Source organism: Psittacula echo, assembly GCF_963264785.1.
Source record: "Psittacula echo genome assembly, chromosome: 3".
NCBI lineage: Eukaryota > Metazoa > Chordata > Aves > Psittaciformes > Psittacidae > Psittacula > Psittacula echo.
In genome coordinates, this window is record NC_137736.1 from 17,004,883 (window position 1) to 17,025,819 (window position 20,937).

At 37.4% G+C, this 20,937-nt stretch overlaps 1 protein-coding gene across 2 annotated transcripts in view; it reads left to right on the forward strand.

The window, feature by feature from the left end:
* The window catches only part of CADM2 (cell adhesion molecule 2), a gene marked incomplete at both ends in the record, with an annotated part of 618,340 nt that overhangs the window by 572,999 nt on the left and 24,404 nt on the right, over positions 1–20,937 (forward strand). The window contains one exon of one of the 2 annotated variants that reach the window (XM_080612961.1): positions 14,247–14,366. The exons of the other annotated variant lie outside the window; for it this stretch is intronic. Within the exon in view, the coding sequence (XP_080469087.1) occupies positions 14,247–14,366 (120 nt within the window). The remainder of the gene's footprint in view (positions 1–14,246; positions 14,367–20,937) is intronic. 2 annotated transcript variants of the gene reach the window in all.

Consider the following 20,937-nt stretch of genomic DNA (forward strand, 5'->3'; position numbering starts at 1 on the left):
TTCTGTGGTGATATTCTCATAGAAGCTCCTCTCCTTCCTTTATTTCTGTAACTCACTTGTGCACCTCTCACTCTATGAAAGTAAAAACTGAGTAGAACAGTAATTTGAAATAGAACTGAGAAAGTGAGATTTTTTGGTGTTCTTTGAAAACTGAGCTTTTTAGATAGGCAATAGATCCCCTGGTTTGCAAATACTTCCACTACAGGCCTCTGATAAATCTTGCGCACTGCTGTTGGACACCTTATCCTCATAAGGATATATCAGAAAACACATAAAAATATTCACTGAAGGGGTAAAGGGGAGGTGGGAAGGGAAGGGGTTTGCAGCAGCACACTCATCAGTAATCGAGTTACCCTCTGTTTTGGTGTTAAGACCTTAGACACTGAGACAGATGAACAATTTCTGGTTTCCTCCTTTATAGTTCCTGAGTTGAAATGTCTCATTTACAGCCACATCTCAAAGAAAAGGCATTCTTTGCCTATGGGAACATCCTACCCTTTGAGTGAACAAAGCTTGGGCTTTGTGAAGAGAGAATTGAGCAGACCCATGGTGTAATGGAACAATGAGAACATGTACGGCTACAATAGAGGGTGTTTTGAGTAAAAAAAAAAAAAAGCACCACATTGCCCTTAACAGCAATCAAAGCGTATCAAAAACATGAGGCTCAGAAGACTGCTTAGGACTTGATTTGAAATTCTGAGCATGTGAATACCTCTGCTTTTTAGTTTTGAGAATCTTTTTTTTTTTTTTTTTTTTATTGTGTCTGTGTTTGAATTAAAAGAAAGAGGGGCTTTCAGTTTACAGCCCTGAAAACAGAGGGGAAAAGTCTCTTCTACTGCCATCTTTTAAAAAGTAGAAAGTACAGAGAACAACTCACAGGCAGAGGAGCCCAAGCTTTCAGCTGAAAAATAAATAAAAGGAATGCTCTTGAAGACTTTCTCCATATCAAAAGCCTTCCTTCCCCCAAACTATCTCCTTTTTTTCTTGCAAAAGCTGAGGAGTGGGGGAATGAGTTTTCACTGTGGCAGGCCCAAGAAAGTAACTCATTATAACCTCATGTTAATGGTTGCATTATAAGTACACTATTTCATTCATTCTGCAAAGTGTAGCCCTTCAAATTGTGTTAAAGTAATTTGGTTTTGCATATACATCGATGATTTAAAATGACATTAAGCTATTAAATCGTTACCATAACATTGAAGTTAAGTTCTCCAGAGGACACTCAGTAACCACTAAAAGAGGTGGCACACACCCTAAAACACAATGTAGATAAATGCTGTGCAGTCAGATTAATTAAGAAATCATTGTGTAGGATGGCTTTTATTATGGGACTAAAGAAGAATAATATTCAGTTTACATTTTCAGGTAGGAGATGTCTGTCAAGAAACTTATGGTGGAATTGTTGTCTTAATTTTATGGCTGAATTGTCCAGCTATTATGCCTGAACACTCACAAGGCAGCTACTTTGAAATTGCTTTTTGTTGATAAATACTTGAATAGTGAATGGGGTGTATAGCTGAGCTGTGTGAACTGTTATTTCTTCATTTATGGTGACTTTAGAAAAATGAGATACAATTATTTTTAGGGTTTTTTTCAGATAAGCTCAGAATTATTTTGGAAAAGTCAAGAAAATAACATTCCAAAGCACAGAAACACTTTTTGGGAGCCTGTTTGACACTCCTACATTTTTACATTAAAATATTTAATGAATTTAATGAAAGAAAAGTTTTTAAATTTTGTTAGGTAACATATGAATTCATATGGATTTTTTTTTTCCCCATACTGGAATGCTCATTTAAGTTACTGAATTCAGAGTATTTCATGTAAATTAAATCTGAATTTGTCCTGGTTTTACTTTTCCTTTTCCTCCCCTCATGCTGGATGCAGCAAATCTCTCCAGGTCCGACCTTTAACAACTTACTCTAAAAGCCTGTGGTTTTGGATAATGTCTTCAATAACACACAACACTTGAAAATATTTCATTTTTATGTACATAATAATTGGCTAATTTGATAGTTCTTGGTTTGGATTCCCTGTGTGATATCTGAAAAGGCAAAGATTGTGTATTAGTTTTGAAGCTTTTTTCTCCATACACAGTAATTGCATAAAGTTAATATTTTGAATGCTTGTACATGGGTAGAGCATCTACAATAAAGTACTTCTTGAACTAGATATGCTAGGTATATTGCTGCTGCTCTTTGGAAAGCAACTGTGATATGATCTTAAGTGATGTGTTTTTAAAATGGTGCTGTTTATTATCACTGATTTGCTATAGTAGCATGTCTTGCTCTCTAATTTTTCTGGACTTCAAGTTTTGCTATTGTTTATACCTCTAACATTCTTGAACTTCAATTGATATTTTTTGTCTGAGGGGTCAGAATGTAAAATTACAATATCTATGAACATCGTATGTGATCTTCATGAAGATAACTGTTAATGGAATAATTTCACTGGAAACTGATGACAGAGTTGTAGTATCACAGTTGCTAATGATCTTCCGTTTCCATTTAGATCATTTATTATTCACAAAACTCAAACCATAAAGAAATTATAAAAGTGACTTGATAATTTTCTTCCTTGAAATCTTTCCTGCACCATTAAATGCTATGTGGAGTGCAGAATTTCCTATCTCTGTCTTATATGGTGCTTCTATAACTTCCCTTTCTTTTGAGACTAGGTTGCTCAGTTTTTCACTCAATTCAAGAAAGGAAAATGATATGCTATGTGATATTACTTAAAATGTCCACTGGTGATGCTAGTTTGGTGATATATCAGTACCATGTTTTGTTCCAACTGAGACTGCAAACCTTGGGAAGGTATTAGTTCTGGTATTAGAATCATTAGTTCTGAGCAAATAGAGGTAGATATAGATGCTTTGGGAAGATTGCATGAGTCCAAGAGGGTTATGGAAAGCTTTTGTAAAAATTGCATGTCTTAAAAAGCTTTGAGAAGTTCTGTTTATAAAGTCTCTGATCACAATGAAGACGAGCATAGAGGCTCAGAGAGAAGCAGGCACTTTGAAATTTGCTCATCTCAAACCTTTAGTATTTCTGGCATCCGTAAGTAGATGTTAGTAATTATTAGTTCTGATTATTCTATTTTTCTGTTTGTAATTTAGATGACTTGTGAACTTTTTCTGGAGTTTATCCTAGCCTGCATTTCTATATTGTATAAAGGAAAAAAATATGCAATGATGTTTTTTACAGTATTCTATCAGTATTTTACAGTAAGTAAGGTTCCCTCCCCCCTTGTTTTCAGTATTCTTCTGACTACAAAACAAATCAAACCGACAAAAGTTTGAAATTTTCCTGCACAAAAATTTAAAATCTTTATAAAATCTTTCTTCACAGCTTAGGTTCAGTCTAAATTTGTGGTGGGACCTAAAGCATCTTTAGCCCGTCCTCCAAAAGGGAAGCCTCTAAGCTATAATCACAAACTATTTTTTCTAGTTGTTACTGCTTGAATTCTTGACACAATAACATTCCCTTTGCTTTGTAATTCAAGTCACATTTTTTATTGCTAAATAACATCACAGCCTTTCTGCATTTGATCTTCCTCTCTCTTGCTCTATTTTACTGTGAATCGCTTTGACTTTATCTCAGGGATTCAAAACTGTTTTGACAGCTTTCAAGAGCGCTCATTGCATCGATCTTGCTGTATGACTCCCTTGGAGAGGGGAAGAGACAGCAAAAACTAGTCAGGACAATAAGGGTATATCTCAAAACCATTCTCAAGTTGCAGAGAGAGAAAAACAAAATACAACACAAAAAACATTGCTAGCGAGTATGAGTACCAAAGTTGATAAAGTTGGTTGGAACACCAGTACCATATGGGGATCTCCCACAACACTCAGACTTCTTTCACAAGACTGTGGTTCCCTCACTAGCACTAAGACAGCTGTAAGCTTCTTTGAAGAAACTTGCCTGGCAGGTGTCTGTGAACAGGTCCTCAGGTATCTGCTGGAGCTCATGTTATGATGTAAAGTGATGTGCCATGTGTGAGAAGAACGGTCCAAGCAATTTTCAGTCAGGATTACATTTCCTTTGTTAAGAAGGTCTGAAGACAGAGGAATTAAAGTTTTTCTTTCTTTTTATCTACATTATACTCTGACATGCATTTCCTTTACCTTTCTTTCACTGGTATCTGCACAGCTTGTTTACTCCCCAGATATGCCCTTGAAGAAAAAAATTGCTTTTGCCTGAAGAGCGTATATCTTTCAGCTGAAACTACCTATATTAATCCTCATGGCAAGTGAAGAAATAAACAAACCAAAGGAGAGGAGGAAGGGCAGAAAAAAAGTTTGCCAGGGTAAAACTGTAGGAGCGGGTAAAGTGTTTTATTCTTTAGATATTGCTGTGGGTCATTTCACTTGTGTATTTGTTTTTCCCCCTGTGGTTTCTGTGGTTTGTATTTTCTGCAGGTTTCCTAATCCTTGATTGGTAGGAGGCAGGGAGGAGTTGAAGAGTGTGACATGTTGAAGTGCTAGTTTGCTGTTTGATTGAGGAGAGCTCTGGATGCTTTTCATCATTCACAAGCAGGAACTGAAATCTCTGCATTGCTTTTTATACCATTTTGGTTAAAATAAATTAGCAGATATGACCAAGCATTCTTTATAACTATACTGCAATATTCTATTGGTAAAATGTCTTATGTGATCACTTAGTATAGTAGTTAAAGTACCAATTGCCTGCTTGCCTCAAGGGAAGCTGGATAATTTTAATAACATTAAGTTTTGCCTATATTGCATGTGTTCCAACCATGCATAGTACTGTGTTACACAAAGCCAAAGAGTCATGGGTGGAATTCAACTACACATATGCAACTGTTTTGAGTGAAAACCAGACAGAGCATAAAAGATCGACAGCTAGAAAGATAGGGCCTTGTTTTCTCAGGTAATGTACTATGATGATAAGAATGTGAGAATTAAATGTATTAGTCAAAGACAGTGCAAAGAAGTGCAATAAACTTTGGTTTAGGTTGCAAAGATGCCATTAACTTACCTAAGGTGATTTTCAATGGGATATAGCTATCCCACTGTGATAAAGCTTTTCAGATTAGTGTTGGACCCCTTTGATTTTATTTTGAAATGAAGTAATGTAAAATAAATAATGCTCTGTTATCTCTTTTTACTAACCTTAAAATTACTGCAGTGACTTATTAGTTGCTTAAGCAATTTCAGTGATCTGAGCTGAATTTCTCAGCGAAATAAACATAAAATCCATAAAAAATAGAGATCAGCAATTTGTTTACCTCCCTCTAGTTGCAACACTTGTCTTCTTAATAGGGAAGTTTTAGCAAATTCTCCTTGGCCTCTTTCTTTCTCCTAGTGCAGTTCTGTCTGAGTTTTTTGAGTCTTTTTTCACAGAAGGAGTCAAGTGTCATTCTGAGAAAGCTGTCACCATTGTTCAAGGCTGTTGGTGTCTGAATTTGTATTGTACATTAGCTTTTCCTTATAGGTTTTCAAGGGCCAGCTGCCGGTACTTTATTTCATTTAATTTTGAATATTCCTATTTTATGGCTTGGAGAAACAAGGAGATATTGCTTGTCTGTTTACTTAAAAAGAATAAAAATGTACATCAGAGCCTTGATGTGATTTTTAAGCAGTGGCAATGGGCCTAGAACATATTAATGGTAGAATGCTGTGCTTTTGGGATGAATGGTGCTGGCTTTATTCATGATTTTTGGTGGCTTTTGTGGTAACATTTTGTCTTGAATGCAGTGAAATTCGCACTTCAGGTATAAGGACAACTGCTTTTTGAAATACAATTTTTAAGAGGTTTTGTGGTTTTGATTGGTTTAGGTTTTTTAGTGGAGGATTAAAGTGGAACTCAGGAGATCTGTTCTGAACTTCTCTTTTAGGCTCAGAAGTCTGTAAAATGTAAGACATTCTGCTTAATTCTTCTGTATTCATTTCCCCAGCTGTGAAATGGGAATAATGCTACATTCTTTTCCCTACCATTTGGTCTTTATTGTCTAAATGTATTTTTTGTCTTACAAAACCTCAAAGCGGAGATACGTTCTTTACCGCATACATATTTGTTAATGTAGAGTTGTGAACAAAATCAAGACGTGTATAGGTGCCTTTTTGTAAGTAAATCTTCATTTGAGGCTGAAGTCTCAAAAAATGCTTTAAAAACTGTACCTTTTTATTCAAAATGTTCAATTACAAAATTCTTTTTCTTACTCTATTGCATGGTCTGCAAATTTTACTTTATTTCTTTCAGGCAAGTTGCATAAGCTTCAGTGATTTGCTCAGTGCGGTATTTGTAACTACTTTAATTAGACAGATGGGCTTTTATACAAGATAAAATGACTCCCTTAAAGTAATAGGCTTTACTAATATTACTACTATTAAATGGAAAAGACTTTTTTAACTACTAGCAAACCTTAATGGTAACTTTGAGGAAAAAGTAGGTCTTACAGTCTGTGTTTGAAGTAATCTGAAGTGCATATTATATTCATATAACTCCAAAGCATGAAAGTTTAGTGTTCCTGTTGAACACTTGTTTTGATTTGTTCTTAAAGGTGCATCTTGTGCTAATAATCATTAGTAGAGTAAAAGAGCACCTGAAAACAGATTCTTCAGTATTAAAGAATTTACCTACTAGAGAATTTAGATTTGCTTTGTACTAAAGATAATCTTCAGTATTTTATCATCAGGCCAAGTTATTATCTTACCAAATTTATCCTTTTATGCTCTGTGTATCACCAGTTTTAGCACAATTAGAAAGTAAAAAATTAATGCATTATAAGGAATATGTTTTCTACAGTACAAATGTTGTAATTCATATAATCTGCCTCACTAAAACTGAACAGCAGTAGATAAATGTATTGTGAGGTACTGCATTATGTCATCTGTTAGTCTACTTCACTGAGAGCAAGAATGGTGAGCTGTTTAAATGGCTAGACTGGTGATAAACAATGACTCTGATGGACAATGAAATGGAAGCATGTTCTAGCATCTCAGGGCCTTCATTGCAACTTCTCTTTTCTGTTTCAAGGGAGATACATCTAGAGTGCTTTTACTGATCACGAATTCAGTGGAGTGCTGTGGGAAGTAAAATGATCCCTAAAGTAAGCACTGAGGGCTTCAAAGGTCAAACCTTATGTTTGACAGTTATCAGCCAGTAGTACAATAATTAAATGTTCATGTTAGATGCTTTCCTGTGAAATGCTTGATTCAGATTTCCTCTGGTCCCTATGTGCGACTCCACCAACTGTGTGCATTAATACTCTAGTCTCCAGGTGACAAAGCTGTATTTGTGGCAACATCTATGCTGTGGAGAAAGGTCACGTTTTGCTGGCTGGGAAATTCTATTGTGTGAAGGGGAAGGGCTCAAGAGGAAGAGTGGGGCTGCCATCAGTCACCATGCTTTGCTTGTTAGAGTCACCAGGGAAGGTGGCAGAGATGGGTTTTATCTAAATATCCCTCACTGTCTGCCTGCCTGAGCCAGGGCCCCCACAGCACTGCATGAGAGCTGGCCTGAGCCTGGGCAGCCACACCTTGGGAGGCAAGGGTAGCCAATCCTTGCTCTCAGCCCTCCCTTAACATTCCCTTCCTACTGCATTAAGGCACTTCCTTCCCATTGCTGCTTTTTTGTCACATTACTGAGAGCCACAGCTCCTTGTTTTCTAATGGCTTACACACCTGAGTAAAGTCTGACCTGACTTTACTGGTGGAAAACCAGTCTTTCACGCACCCATAGTCTTTGTCGGTCCTGCTGTTGTGTGGTGCACAAAGTAGATGAGATATTCAATAGAGGAATTGTTTCAAGAAAATTAAAGGCAGTCAACTTTTTCTTCATATTTCAATGTCAAATGAGATGCATAATCAGAAATAAGTTGCTACTGCACCTTGTTTTTTCATATTCATCACATTTTTTATTTTGTCATAACCAATTCTGCAGTTAGTCAGAGCATGTGTTGTAAAATGTGCCATGATGTGATATCAGGTGCTTATTGTAAGGGATGAACTTTTAAGTGAATTGGGATGACACCATGCTGCCAATACTAATATTGAAATGGGCTTTGTTCTTTTGAGTTTCATTCTTAATTTTGTAAGGGTAGAGTTTGGGCCAGGGATGTGTAGATACAATTTTTTTGCTTGGCTCTTTGAAAATAGAAGGAAACATTGTCTTTTTTGCTCTAATTTTTAATACTTCATCCTTCTTCATTTGCTACTGAAACCTGTTGCTTTTGAAATAGGAAAAAAAGCACCACGAAACTGTGAAACTTTCTATAAGAAGAGAGAATTCTTGTTCTTCATGGTTCCTAAATTAGGAAAAAAGTGCAATGAGATCAAAATCCTAGGATCATTTAACACTTGATTTTTTTCCATCTGTCTTGACTGTGCGATCAAACTGTGTATATTCAAACTTTAACGAACTTTCCAACATAGAATCATAGAATAAATTAGGGTTGGAAAGAACCTTAAGATCACAGTATCACAGTATCACAGTATGTTAGAGATTGGAAGGGACCTCAAAAGATCATCTAGTCCAATCCCCCTGCCAGAGCAGGAACACCTAGATAAGGTTACACAGGAATGTGTCCAGGCGGGTTTTGAATGTCTCCAGAGAAGGAGACTCCACAACCCCCCTGGGCAGCCTGTTCCAATGTTCCGTCACCCTCACTGAGAAGAAGTTTCTTCTCAAGTTTAAGTGGAACCTCTTGTGTTCCAGTTTGTACCCATTACCCCTTGTCCTATCATTGTTTGCCACTGAGAAGAGCCTGGCTCCATCCTCTTGACACTCCCCCTTTATATATTTATATACACTAATAAGGTCACCCCTCAGTCTCCTCTTCTCCAAACTATAGAGACTCAGCTCCCTCAGCCTTTCCTCATAAGGGAGATGCTCCACTCCCTTAATCATCTAGTTCCAGCCCCCATGCCATGGGCAGGGACACCTCACACCATGTTGCCCAAGGTTCTGTCCAGCCTGGCTATTTTCTAACATGTCATATCATTTACAGGCCCATTAAATATCAGAATCATGGGACTCTGTGAATTTATTTTCTTTTCTTTCTAAGCTGCCTGGCCATTTTGGCCCAGCTGTGTGTCTTGCATTATGAACTCATCCACCACAAGTCTCTAATGGTTTTAACTGAGGGTCTAGAGCTACATGGAGCTTTCGTTAAAAGGGTTTGGATATTTTTTAATGACATCTGATTTGTTAGCAAAAATGTCAAGCACATAATTGCCATTTCAGAGTTTCATAAATCTGACTCAATTAGTAAAATGAACCCCTTGACCTCATGTCCGTGAGCCTTCATGATCATTCAGTCTTAAGTGCTAAGGAGCTATTGGCACATGATATTCAGGTTGAATGATCCTTTTGTTCAGTTCCGTTTTCTTGGAGCAAGGCTAAATGTGCAGCTCCCTTTGAATTTAAAACCTTGCTAAATTATTTAGTACTACATGCCACAGACTGATTAAATTTTGCACAGAGTAGTGAGATTGTTTCCCAGGTAGGTCATCATTCAGTTCAGTTTACCACTTAAAATTTCTTTCATTCTCAGTCAAAATACAGCAAGGGCCATCCATCATTATCACATTGTCCTTTAATTTTTCTGTCAGCCTTTGTCAAGCTTGAAACAAAAGCCTTTACATTTTTATCAACTGCAGCTATTGTTGCCCGACTCGTGCTCAGTCATTTCAGAATATCGGTTGTGTTTTACCAAACAAGTCAAATATTTGCAATAGGTCAGATCTATCTTTCACATAAGCCCGCTAAACCAAACAGAACCATTTCTTATTTCTTTAGAAATGAGGAGTAAAAATGCTTAGGGCCAAATCGGCAGTGAGAGTAAATTGTCCAGGCTCCCTGCACTTAAATGGATGAATGTCTTCCGCCTGAATAAGAAGAATGTGGTGTCAATTCAAGAAAGGAGGAGAGATGAACAGGAAATTTTGATCAGGCAGGGCTTGTCAGTGTTTTGAGTTGATCTTGTACACACTATTCCACCACTCATAAACAGGTTACGTCTGTGCCTCTGCTAAAGAGCAGCCTCCAGACCAAGCCAAGTGTTGCATGGTCCTCCTTTATCCACTGGCCACTCGCAATCAGCCATCAGATTACCTGCTGTCTGCCTTCACCTTGCCAGTGCTTGATGGCATGCTAACAGACAATAGTGGCCATGAGGAATGCCTTTCTAGAACCTTCTGCCATACTTGTTTCTGCACACTGAACTGTGACTTCACGTCTGGTCCTCACTGAAAAGAGAGTTCTTGGCTGAGCATTTGTGTATCAGCTCAGACCCCCCGTGTGCCACTAGAGGGAGTCTAGGAACCCATCTCTTTCATTGGAAATCCAATTCACGTCTTACCTGTATAACCTGTGGGAACATAGCATGGAAAAGATTTGGGACTGGAGTCAGTAACTCCCCTTGGCATGAAGTCTAACCCCTTTGCTATTTCCAGCAACTCTTGGAAACAGTTATCTATGCATTGTTTGTATTTCAGAGGTTATGAAAGTGATGAAATGAATACCAACCTTAAGTACATTATTGAATTTTTGACTGAATCTCTTTCTGTCAGCAAAAGTTCATTTTAGGAGTGAGGTTTCAAAATTAAAACTTTGACTTATATCTGAGCATGGCTTTTCTACCTTCTTTGGTTCCCCATCTGCAAAATAGAGTTATTTTCTGCTTCACAGAAGGCTAAGGATTAATACCTTAGTATTACTGAAATAGCAGCCTGGTGCATTGATCTGGGTATGGCTACTTGAATTAAAAAGTTACACTCTACAAGGTCTCTTGGTCATAATGATCCTTGGTATTTAGTGCTGTGAGTGTCATAAACAAAAATTTGTTTTCATATGAATGTGTGCAACTAGGTTCAGAAATTGCAAGGCCAGAAAAGGAATTAAGTTTCACTCCAGCACAGGTTTCTAGGGCAGAAATCTGTAAATCCATTCTGTTAAGATCCTTCTTGACAGAGAGCTCAAGAGTCCCTTTCACAGCATGTTTCTGAGCAGCTGCCAACAGGGAGCTCTGGATAGCATAACATATGCCTCACCAGTAGTATAAGATAGGTGTGCCCTGCAGGAAAAATAGTGACCAAGAAGTCCTACAGGACAGCTGTAATTCCGTTTTCTGGCATGCAAATGAAACAGCACACCCTCTTTTTAAAACACATTAATTCATATGCCTTAAGCAGAGCCTGTGCTGTTGAGATCAGTTCATAATTGTAGTCTGTCTGATTTTGGGAGCTACCAAACCTGCTTACCTCCTACACCTACATGAGAGAATGAAGGGCACTGCACATTACTGCTCTTTTTTTGGATCATGCATATTCTGCATTCTGCATTCTGTTATGCAAAAGCATTTTCAAGGCAAAGACAAGTAAAGTTTTCATTAGAATCCATAAATCTTGGAAGAACTGATAAAGAGTCTGTCAGACTCTATAGGACTGGGGTGCCTATACACGTAAGTCTGTTGAATGTGTAGCTTAGGTGCTTTTAAGATTGCTGGTCTATGCCTGGATTTGGGCTGTTTGAAACAAGATTTATACATGGGATATGGTCCAAGAGTTGTGAGCTGTTCTTCTGCTTTACACATACATTCCTGTTGCACACTCTCATGTCACAAAAGAAGTGATTCCACTGGGCAGATGCGAACCAGGCATTTCCAGAGTCTGGAGCAGACTTAGATTCCATTGCTTGAGCAATGCAGTGCTCTTCAGACTGTTAATTCCTGGTTGCTATCTTGTACTGTAGTCTTTGAGAGCAAGTAATTGCAATGCTGTGAGCAAAGCAGACCAACTGCAGTCATTTGCATGGTGAATTTCACCTTACTCTGCTAAGAAAGAAACAAAGCCAATGCTATTGATTGTATTTACGTTTCTTTTGAGAACATAAATGTTTCCTTGAGGCTTCTGACAAGCTGCCATTTCGATGTTTGGGATTAAGAGTTTGTGACTTTGATTGGGAAACTAATTTCTGCACAAGTTTAATTTTTTTTCTGATCATATCAAGAATGATGAAATCTATCATATCTGTTTTAAAACACTGATGTATCCTAGGTCTTGTTAAGTAGTCTGTTTCCTAGGTAGCCTTTCTTTTAAAATAAGAAATCCTGTTGGAAATACTTCAGTCAGAAGAGAAACCAGAAAGCAGTGAACTTGTAAATTCACCAGTGACTCATTGAAGCTATTATGTGGTAAAGTAAGTAGATGGTGTGTTCACAGAATGGAAAGCACTGTCAAAAAACATAACTGTACTTGCCAGTTGCAGTTAACTTGCCATTGCATGAAGTAAATGATATATTTAAGAAAGATAATTAATGGAACCGTAGGTCACACTAATTAGGTTTTACGTACACGACTGATTTGTAAAGCTTTCCTAATAAACAAGGCTTTGCTCTCCTTATGAAGTAGGTAAGTTGTTTCTGTTTGATTTCATTTGCAGCAGATACCAAGGAAGCAGTTTCCCTTTATGAGAAGCAATTGCATAGATCAGTACATGTGACATGTATCTTTTTGACATGTTAATTTATTTCTAATGCTTGTTATACTCAGTTCTTTTTAATTATTGTGGTACTCGCACTCCAGGTAATGTTACCATTTTTCCTGGTGATTAATGTGGCTACACAGTGGGGTTTTTTTAAAGCCTGTTCTAATTTTTCTACCTTGGGATTATTTTGTTCTGAGAAACAGATTAAATATCAGTATACAGCAATTGAAAAAGGGGTCTCATGCCATTTTGTAATGGCTTCAAAAGTGGAAAATCCCCCAGGTATAGATTCCACAGAGAATAGTGCTGGCATTTTTCAAAACCAGAGGAATACAGAAAATTGTAGGTGACTGAGATGTTAACTGACAAGGAGACTTAAAGTGGCAAAATAATCCGTCATCCAATATGCAAATAAGGTAAGCATGCTAATTTGAAGTCTTGAGAGTAATTATGCAATGCTCAACTCAAGGACCCTGTGTCTGAAATGTGTTCTGTAGGACCCAACACTGTAAAGCTCATGAGCTGCTTCAGCTTCCATTGATTTCAGTCAAAATTGATAGTACTCAGAGACCAATTGCATTTCTATCCACAGCAAGGGAAGACGGATCGTGCGTCAGATTTTTGCTCTTTTATTGCATTAAATACCACCCTTCAGAAAGATTTTCACTGAAGTCAGTGTGGAATGGGTTACTCACCATCCACGGCTCAGAAACTAGTCCTTTCCTTTTAAATCTGCAGTATAAATAATCTGAAAAATGTCAGATACTTTCTATGTCCTTATGTAAGTGCTTTTCCCTAGTTCTCTTTGGGGCTTTTGTTTATTCTCTAAAACCTGCAATCACCTTATAAGCAAAGTGATACTGGTCTTTATTGCTTTTGGCAGTGTAATCAAAACATTTTCAATCTGTACATCTGGTTATGTTCTGCTCTGTACCGGAGCATTTTGCAACAGACATTGGTTTCTCTGCAAAGAAGCTGCAGCACACCGAAGCTTGGCATACCTGCACTTACCTGCTCAAAAGCTGAAAGGGCTTTTAGGATGCTGGTATCGGGGCTGTGCATTCTTTCTGACTCATTTGCAGGGAGGGGTTAAGAGTAGTAGCATTGGCATTTCTGATTTTTAGTTCTAAACTGGTTTAGAGAAATACCGATGTGTGTATTACGAATAAATTTTAAGCATGAAGGATGACTGAAAGATGATTGTGCCTGCTACTTAGGGTAAGATTTTGAAATATACTCTGCTCTGGATCTTAGCAGACAACTGTGTCTTAAACAAATATGTGGGAAGAAGAACAGCAATCCGGAAAAAGCAGCTCCTATAGTTAGTAGCATTTTCTCCCCTTTTTCCTTCCATTGAGTCTGTCTGAAAGTGGGTGTTTTAACATACAGCCATTTCTCGTTAACATGTGTGTGTTTATTTTAGCATGATGGTGTTGTGTTTTATTCATCTCCCACTCTGACACAGCATGTTTCATCCGTATATGGTTTCTAGTGTATGAGACATTTAAAATGGCTCAGTGAAGAAACGGATTCTTGTCACTTAAACAGTCACTCTCCAGATCTGTGGAAACTCAGTCATTTTAACACAGTTTTAAATTCTTTATGCTCAAAAAATTGAGAGTGATATAATGTCAAGAATTTAAGGTACTCTGTTGTACCTGTATTAATTTATGTTAATCATGTTTTAATTTAGTCATTTTCGACATACTTGTATTTACAAATTAAACCACTGTTATGGTTCTCTTTTGTTTGCATGATATGATTTTATTTTATATTTTTTTTTCCACTCACCAGATGTTTTCAACACTTTGCTTCCCACTACTGTCATCCCCTCCCTTACCACTGCAACAGTCACAACCACTGTAGCCTTAACAACCAGCACAACCACATCGGCAACAGCCATCAGCACCAGAGGTACAGTATGTTTCTTTGTTATGGCCTGAAAAACACATTATAAATAGGAAATCAGAGGTTTGATTTTTAAAAAGGATAGAAATTGCTAAAGAGAAGGTTCAACCGCTTTAGTTCAGTATGTATATTTAAGAGAATAATCCACAGGATGGTACATGGTTAAGAAAGATTTCATATGACCTTGAATAATTTCATTGCTCTAGCAGTGTGTATGTGAACTTTGACAGGATACTTAGATTATTTGTGTACATTTGCATTTAATTTTTTTAAGGTTAGCAAATTAACTTTAATGTGAAATGCAAGCAAGCTATTTTTAAATAAACATGACCTTTTAAAACTGATTATTTTGGGTGCTAATGTTTAAAACAAGTTAGATGTCTTGGCATTGGAATTACTGTTGATGCAATTTTGCTTGATGACAAAGAGGCATCACATCACATTACATCATCCTTGTTGGTCTTTCGTAACTTAAGGTATTCCTAACTTGGGTGTGTCTTTATTTCACCAGAACTAGAGTAAATGAGCTGAAATTTCTCACTCCCCTCCCTGCCCCCTATCCTGTCAGGATTTTGTCTATTATAGCTTTTCAGATGTTTCTGGTGATACTTTGCCTTGTTATGAGCAAAATGTAGAGCTTAATTTTACTGTTGTATTCAGTGACTGATCAGATAACTGTTAAATAGCAAATATGTATGTGTACTGTGTAGTTAGCAATCTTGCATGGTGAATGAAATGGGAGAAGATTCTTATGGGGTCTGTTGAAGGCTTTCATTGTGTAAGGATGAAGGAAATAATATTCCTTTACCACACTGCAAGTGTTCGCATGATGGAGTATAATTATCCCAGGAAAGTTAAAACAAAGTTATGAAATCTTTTCTTTCTGAAAGCATTGTTACAAGTCAGATGTAGTGATGTGCCACACTTGTAAGAATAAGCTGAGCTAAATGAAAGTCCATTCTATAAAGTCTGTGATAGCATCAGATTACCCAAATTCTTCCTCCACAGGGTATTGGTATTTTAATACTGTGGCTTTCATATAATAATGTGTCATCAAACCTGAAGTTACATTTTTAAGCTTTAATATTACTTACAGTGTAAAAAAAAAAATTGTTGTTTTAGTGAGAGTGTTATAGTAGTCCTTTCCCTCCAGACAAAAAAAGGGTAGACCGTGGAAAACAACACAGTGCTTACAGGTCTGAGTAGCTGCAAGAGGATCATTTCCTCAAAACCAAACAGAATGACAGGAATGATCATGTCTTTATAAGAGTGTTATGAGTCAAGCCAGCAGAAGCCCAGCTTTCTGAGGGCTCCAATATTGGAAGGACAAAGTACTTGGAGTGCCATGTTGGTATTTGCTCTCCTTAATTAATTGTTTTCCTCTTCTTGTTATGTGGTCGTAACTAAACTGTGTGGTTGTTATGATTGTATACTTAGTGTACTAATGTTATTAAGGCATTCTGTTACCTCCGAAGTGTGGTTTAGGACCTTATCTTCCTCTACTCTGAGTGTTCATTTTCGTTATTTGTGTGCCTGGGAGCAAAAGAAGGATCTGGAAAACCCTCTTCTAATCTTTTATATGCATGAGAATGAAATTTAATGCTGCACTAACAAAGAGTTACTGTTTTAAGATAAAGTAAAAGGAAATCTGGGTGAAGATGATCAATCACTAGAATGTGAGCACTCACTTTTCCCTGAAAAAGAAGTGTATGCAGCAAAATGGCTGAGAAGATGAGGCCACTTCAACCTCAAGGGCTGGTAGATGTGGTCTCTTGAGGAGATAATTTAAGAGACGCAGCTGTGTGGGAAGACTGTTTCTTGAAAAGTTTGGATTGAAAGGAAATTGCAGTCTATCCCAATACAGAGGAAAAGTAGGACACATTATAGACTAATGAAGCTATCTAACAATCTAAGAAATCAATACCCACAAAAACTTGGAAAACAAGAGAAGACTACTATAAGCATAAGTCATAGAGTATATCAGTGTGGAAGGAACAGGAAACCAGGCATAAAATCAGAAACAACTAGATGCAACTAGCAAGGTGTGAGGAATTTAACAAAACGAAAGGGTTTAGAAATACATTAGATGTAACAAAATAAAGAAATGTAGCGATCCTATTTGTGAATGATTGGGATAAGGCTGAAGTAATTGGTATTTTATCCAGCAATGGATGACAACTGGAGTGCTGTTTTCTAATAGGGGTGCCACACTGAAAGATGAGCGCAAATAGAGACTGATCAAAGAACAAGGACAGGGAATTTAAAGATATGCTTTGTGAGGAAGCTGAAGGCACCAGTTCATTTTGTTTTGCTTTCAAAAAAGAAAAGTCAGTAGGACTCTGATGAAGAGTTATTTTCCAAGTTCAGTGGGGAGAATGAAACCACTGAATTAGTGGCAAAGTTATTCAGTGAGGAAACTCTAAATGCAGGGGAGGCAGTGTTGCAGTGTAGCTGTTAAAGTTCTAGGTTTTCCTTCATCCTTGCTTTCTTTCAAAATGCTTGATTCCCATAACAGAGGGAAATGGACAATATGCTTTCCTTAGGTCTCTTCCTCTTCTTTCGTGGACCCATAAATAAATAATGTTCACAAACTTACAGTGAATGTTGTGAAAGCAGAGTCCTGAAATACTAAACTGAACCTTATCTAGATTGTCAGAGCACCTGCATACTAGAGGTATAAATGGCATGAAACCTATTTTCGATAGGATTAGATTTTCAATAGTATCTGTTTCAACTCAGCAGAAAGTACCACATCAACATGTTTTCCTTTGACACTTCTGCTTATTATTTCATATGAACTAGTATATAAGGACATAAAGTTGAGAAGTTATTCGTAGTCTAGAGGAGGACCATGAAGACTGTCAGAGGACTGGAGCACCTCTCCTATGAAGACAGAGAGGGTGGGGGTTGTTCAGCCTGGAGAAGAGAAGACTCTAAGGAGAGCTTATTGCAGCCTTCTAGTACCTAAAGGGGGGCTACAAGAAAGCTGGAGAGGGACTTTTTGCAAGAGCATGTGGTGACAGGACAAGGGGAATGGTTTTACACTGACAGAGGGAAGATTTAGTTTAGGTATTAGGAAGAAGGTGTCCCTGCCCATGGCAGGGAGATTGGAACTAGGTAATCTCTGAGATCTATATTATATTTTCAACCTTCAAAACATTTTTTGTTATTGTTATTGGAAGCAGCATTTCTCTTTATCTTACTTAATTGGATCTTGTTTGACCATAAAGAAACAGAAGTTTGCCCCAGATCATAGGGTATTGCATAGTATTTAATACTGTCTTTGAACTGGATTTCCAGTAACTGATAATAAGTCTTCCTGGATGATTTCACTAATTCTATTATAAAATTATGACTTGATACTTAAAAAAACTACAGGTAAATTTTACAAGACATACCTCTATTCTGCACAACTTTTGCATAGTCTTCCTTGAGGATATGTTACTCCATGTCCAGTCACAAGGGGTGTCTTTACAGGAATATGATACAGGATATAAAGAGCCCAAGGAGTCTGTAAATTTTACATTATGATGATTATACCTTATTACCAAAAACCTGAATTAATGGGACAAAATTCCCCAAGCCATTATCAGTTAGTTTTGGAACTGTGTAACCCATCCCTGTCTTAATTTGCATGGCATTTAGTAAGCAACATGAAAAAAAGCTACTGATCGAGTTGGATGACAGCATGATAATTCGTAAACATGCTGTTTAGTCAAACTTTTCACTTTCTCAGACAAACGTATGCTTGCTTTTATGCTCACTCCTTCAGGAATTCATTATTCTTTTACTGGTGCATTACCTACTAACTCAAATCTAAACACAATTTGATGCCAGTGAAGAGTATTGCCCTTTATATTTTTGTCAGGAGTATCTTAAAGACTAATAACCGTGATGAGGAATGTATGACAAAATGAAAGTTAAATGTATGAGGAGAAATAATTCTAGAGACTACTGAAAAAATAATTATACACTGTATGAGTAGTTTCCATTCTAGCAGATTTCTGTAGTGTTATTTGTGAAAGCTGTGCATGGATCCATACTGGTATTCTTTTTTGTGATTGGGAAGAAGCACAAGAGGATTGTGGATTTGCCCCCAGTAGTGAAACTCTCTCTCCCTTGGGGAAATTCTTTGTTCGCATAAAGTTAATTTAGATGATTCTGTACCAATACTTCCAAGTCCTGTAGGTGGAAAGGAAGTGTGATTAGCAGTCTAGGAGAAGCCACCTCAAGTTAGAACAGCTCTGTGTTTCTGCATTCACAAAGGAGAAAAGCTGGTGCACAGCAATGTACATGAAGCCCTCCCACAGACTGGCACTATGTTCATCACCCAGACACACACCCTGAGATTTAAGTGTAAATCTTTTTCCTGTCAAGAAAAAAAGAAAAAGTCAAAGAATAAAACTTTGTAATTTTGATTTATTCTTATTGAAGATTGAAATCTCACCACCACCACCCCAAATAAGTACATAAGTAACATTTCAACATTATCCCAAACACAAAAGATAGATCCATTCAGTTCAGTTGCACATACCAGGGTGATTCAGTCTCAGCTGACTCACTTAGATAATGACTGTGCCAGAATGTTCAAAGCTTTATATAGCAATGCCTAAAAACATCTCCAAAAGTCATTGTGTATACCAGAGATATGATGCTGCTCCCAGGCAGCTGCACTGTGAAGTTCAAGAGTTTATTTGTCAGGGTGACCACAAAGCCAATGAATGTACACATTTATATATGAAAGAAATCCCTGCTTTATTATAATCCACTTTGCTTTTATTGTTTTCAGTGCTGGTATAAAAGAAAGATTGCTTAAATAAGAGCTGTAGAGCTAAATTTAGAAGAGTTCACAGTGGATTAAGAAAGGGTTTGAGGATGCAGTCATTCTGAAAACAATTGTGATTATAATTTAAGTGTGAATATTTGTGTTTAATAGCAGAAATTTCAACCATCTTAGCTAAAAAAGTTGCATTACTTTTTCTCCCATTTTTACTTTAGAGTTTATTGAGGGGGGGAAGAAAAAGACTAGAATATCTGTCTCATTATAGGCAGTTTAAATGCAGAAACTCTTCGACAGTACTGGTAGTCCTCAGGTTTTTTTCCTATGAAAAAAATGTTAAGCATTACCAGTTCTGTCCTTGTGATTTCATTTTTCTTTCACATAATCTGATTAACATAACTTGGCACTTTCAGCTATTGACAGAGAAAGAAACAACAAAGCAAGGAAAAACTGTGGAGTATGTGAGGGACAGGGGAGATAACGGGAGACATCTTAAATGTAGTTGTGAATGTTTATTTGCATTCAACTCTGATAAAGAAAAAATGATCATTCTCTAATGTTAAAAGCATTTTGGTATGATAGCATGCTAACAGCTAGTTGGTTTATATACCATTTTATAGCTGTAGCACTGACATAAAATCTAATTTGTGTCTGGTTTAGTGAAGCCAGCTGAGAAAAAGTACAACTTTCTGGGGTTTATTTCTTCTTTTTCATCTTCCCCTCTTTTACAGTAATCTTCTCCTGGCTTATCCAACTTCTAGATTTCCCAGGAGGCCAAAAATTTGCGGTTCAAACCAACACTTCTTTAGATTATGTTTTCCCCACCAGACATAGATAAGCCTTTAGCACCCATCTTGCAAGAACTGACATCTCTTGATTTTATATTGACTTCTTTCCCTACCTTTATTTTTCATTCTGCTTGCTTCCCAGCTGTTTTGAAGGTGTGCTAATAAATCATGGTAAGCCTAAGTTAGACCATGATGAAATCCCAAACCTGTTTTACAAGTCTCTTTCCCTAAGTCTTGAAGCCTCCAGCACTGTCTCTGGTCAGAGCTATCTGTTACCCAGGTGAAACATTCACAGGCTGAAGCTTGGTGGTAGCTGGGAAACCTTCCCTAGCCAGCATCTGCAACAAGCTGATAGAGAGGCCAGGAATCTCCCTTCTGCTCCTTGGCATTTGTATTGGCTAAATAAAGGAGACGAGGAAGAGAAATGTTGCCCAGTTTCCCAAGGTTCACTGTTAGCTAACAGGTGCACAGGGGAGATGCAGAAGTGTAATACTGCTACCTAATCTCTGCTACCAAGGGCTCCAACATTAGATAAAAAACTCCACAGCTGTGTTTGTGTATGGCCTCATCCCGTCAGCAGGCATGTGGCTCCTTGGACCAAATCCTAGGCTTTTAGGCAAGCAGGAGGACAAACTTGAAGCAGAGAGCAAACATACCCAGAGAGCAGAAAGCAGATGTCAAGTTTTGAGAGTTGTTGCTTTAGGATCAAGGAGAATTTTTTATGCCAAAATAGACCTGTCATGGTGAGATTCAAACATGATGTTTATGGAAATATGGGGAAATTAGACCCAGATTTTAAGGAAAAAAAAAAAAAAAAGAAAAGAAATATTAGACAGTTCCGTGCTCCTCTCTTCTGCTGTGGTACTTGTACAACGCACAAGCACTATGTCATGCACATGGGAATCTGGAATACTTTGCCCAACACGAGCAAGAAAGGTGAATTGTTATTAGTTCTGTCTGTCTCTTTGTAGATCCCCAAGTTTCTTCTGAGTCCTCCAGTATGAACAGC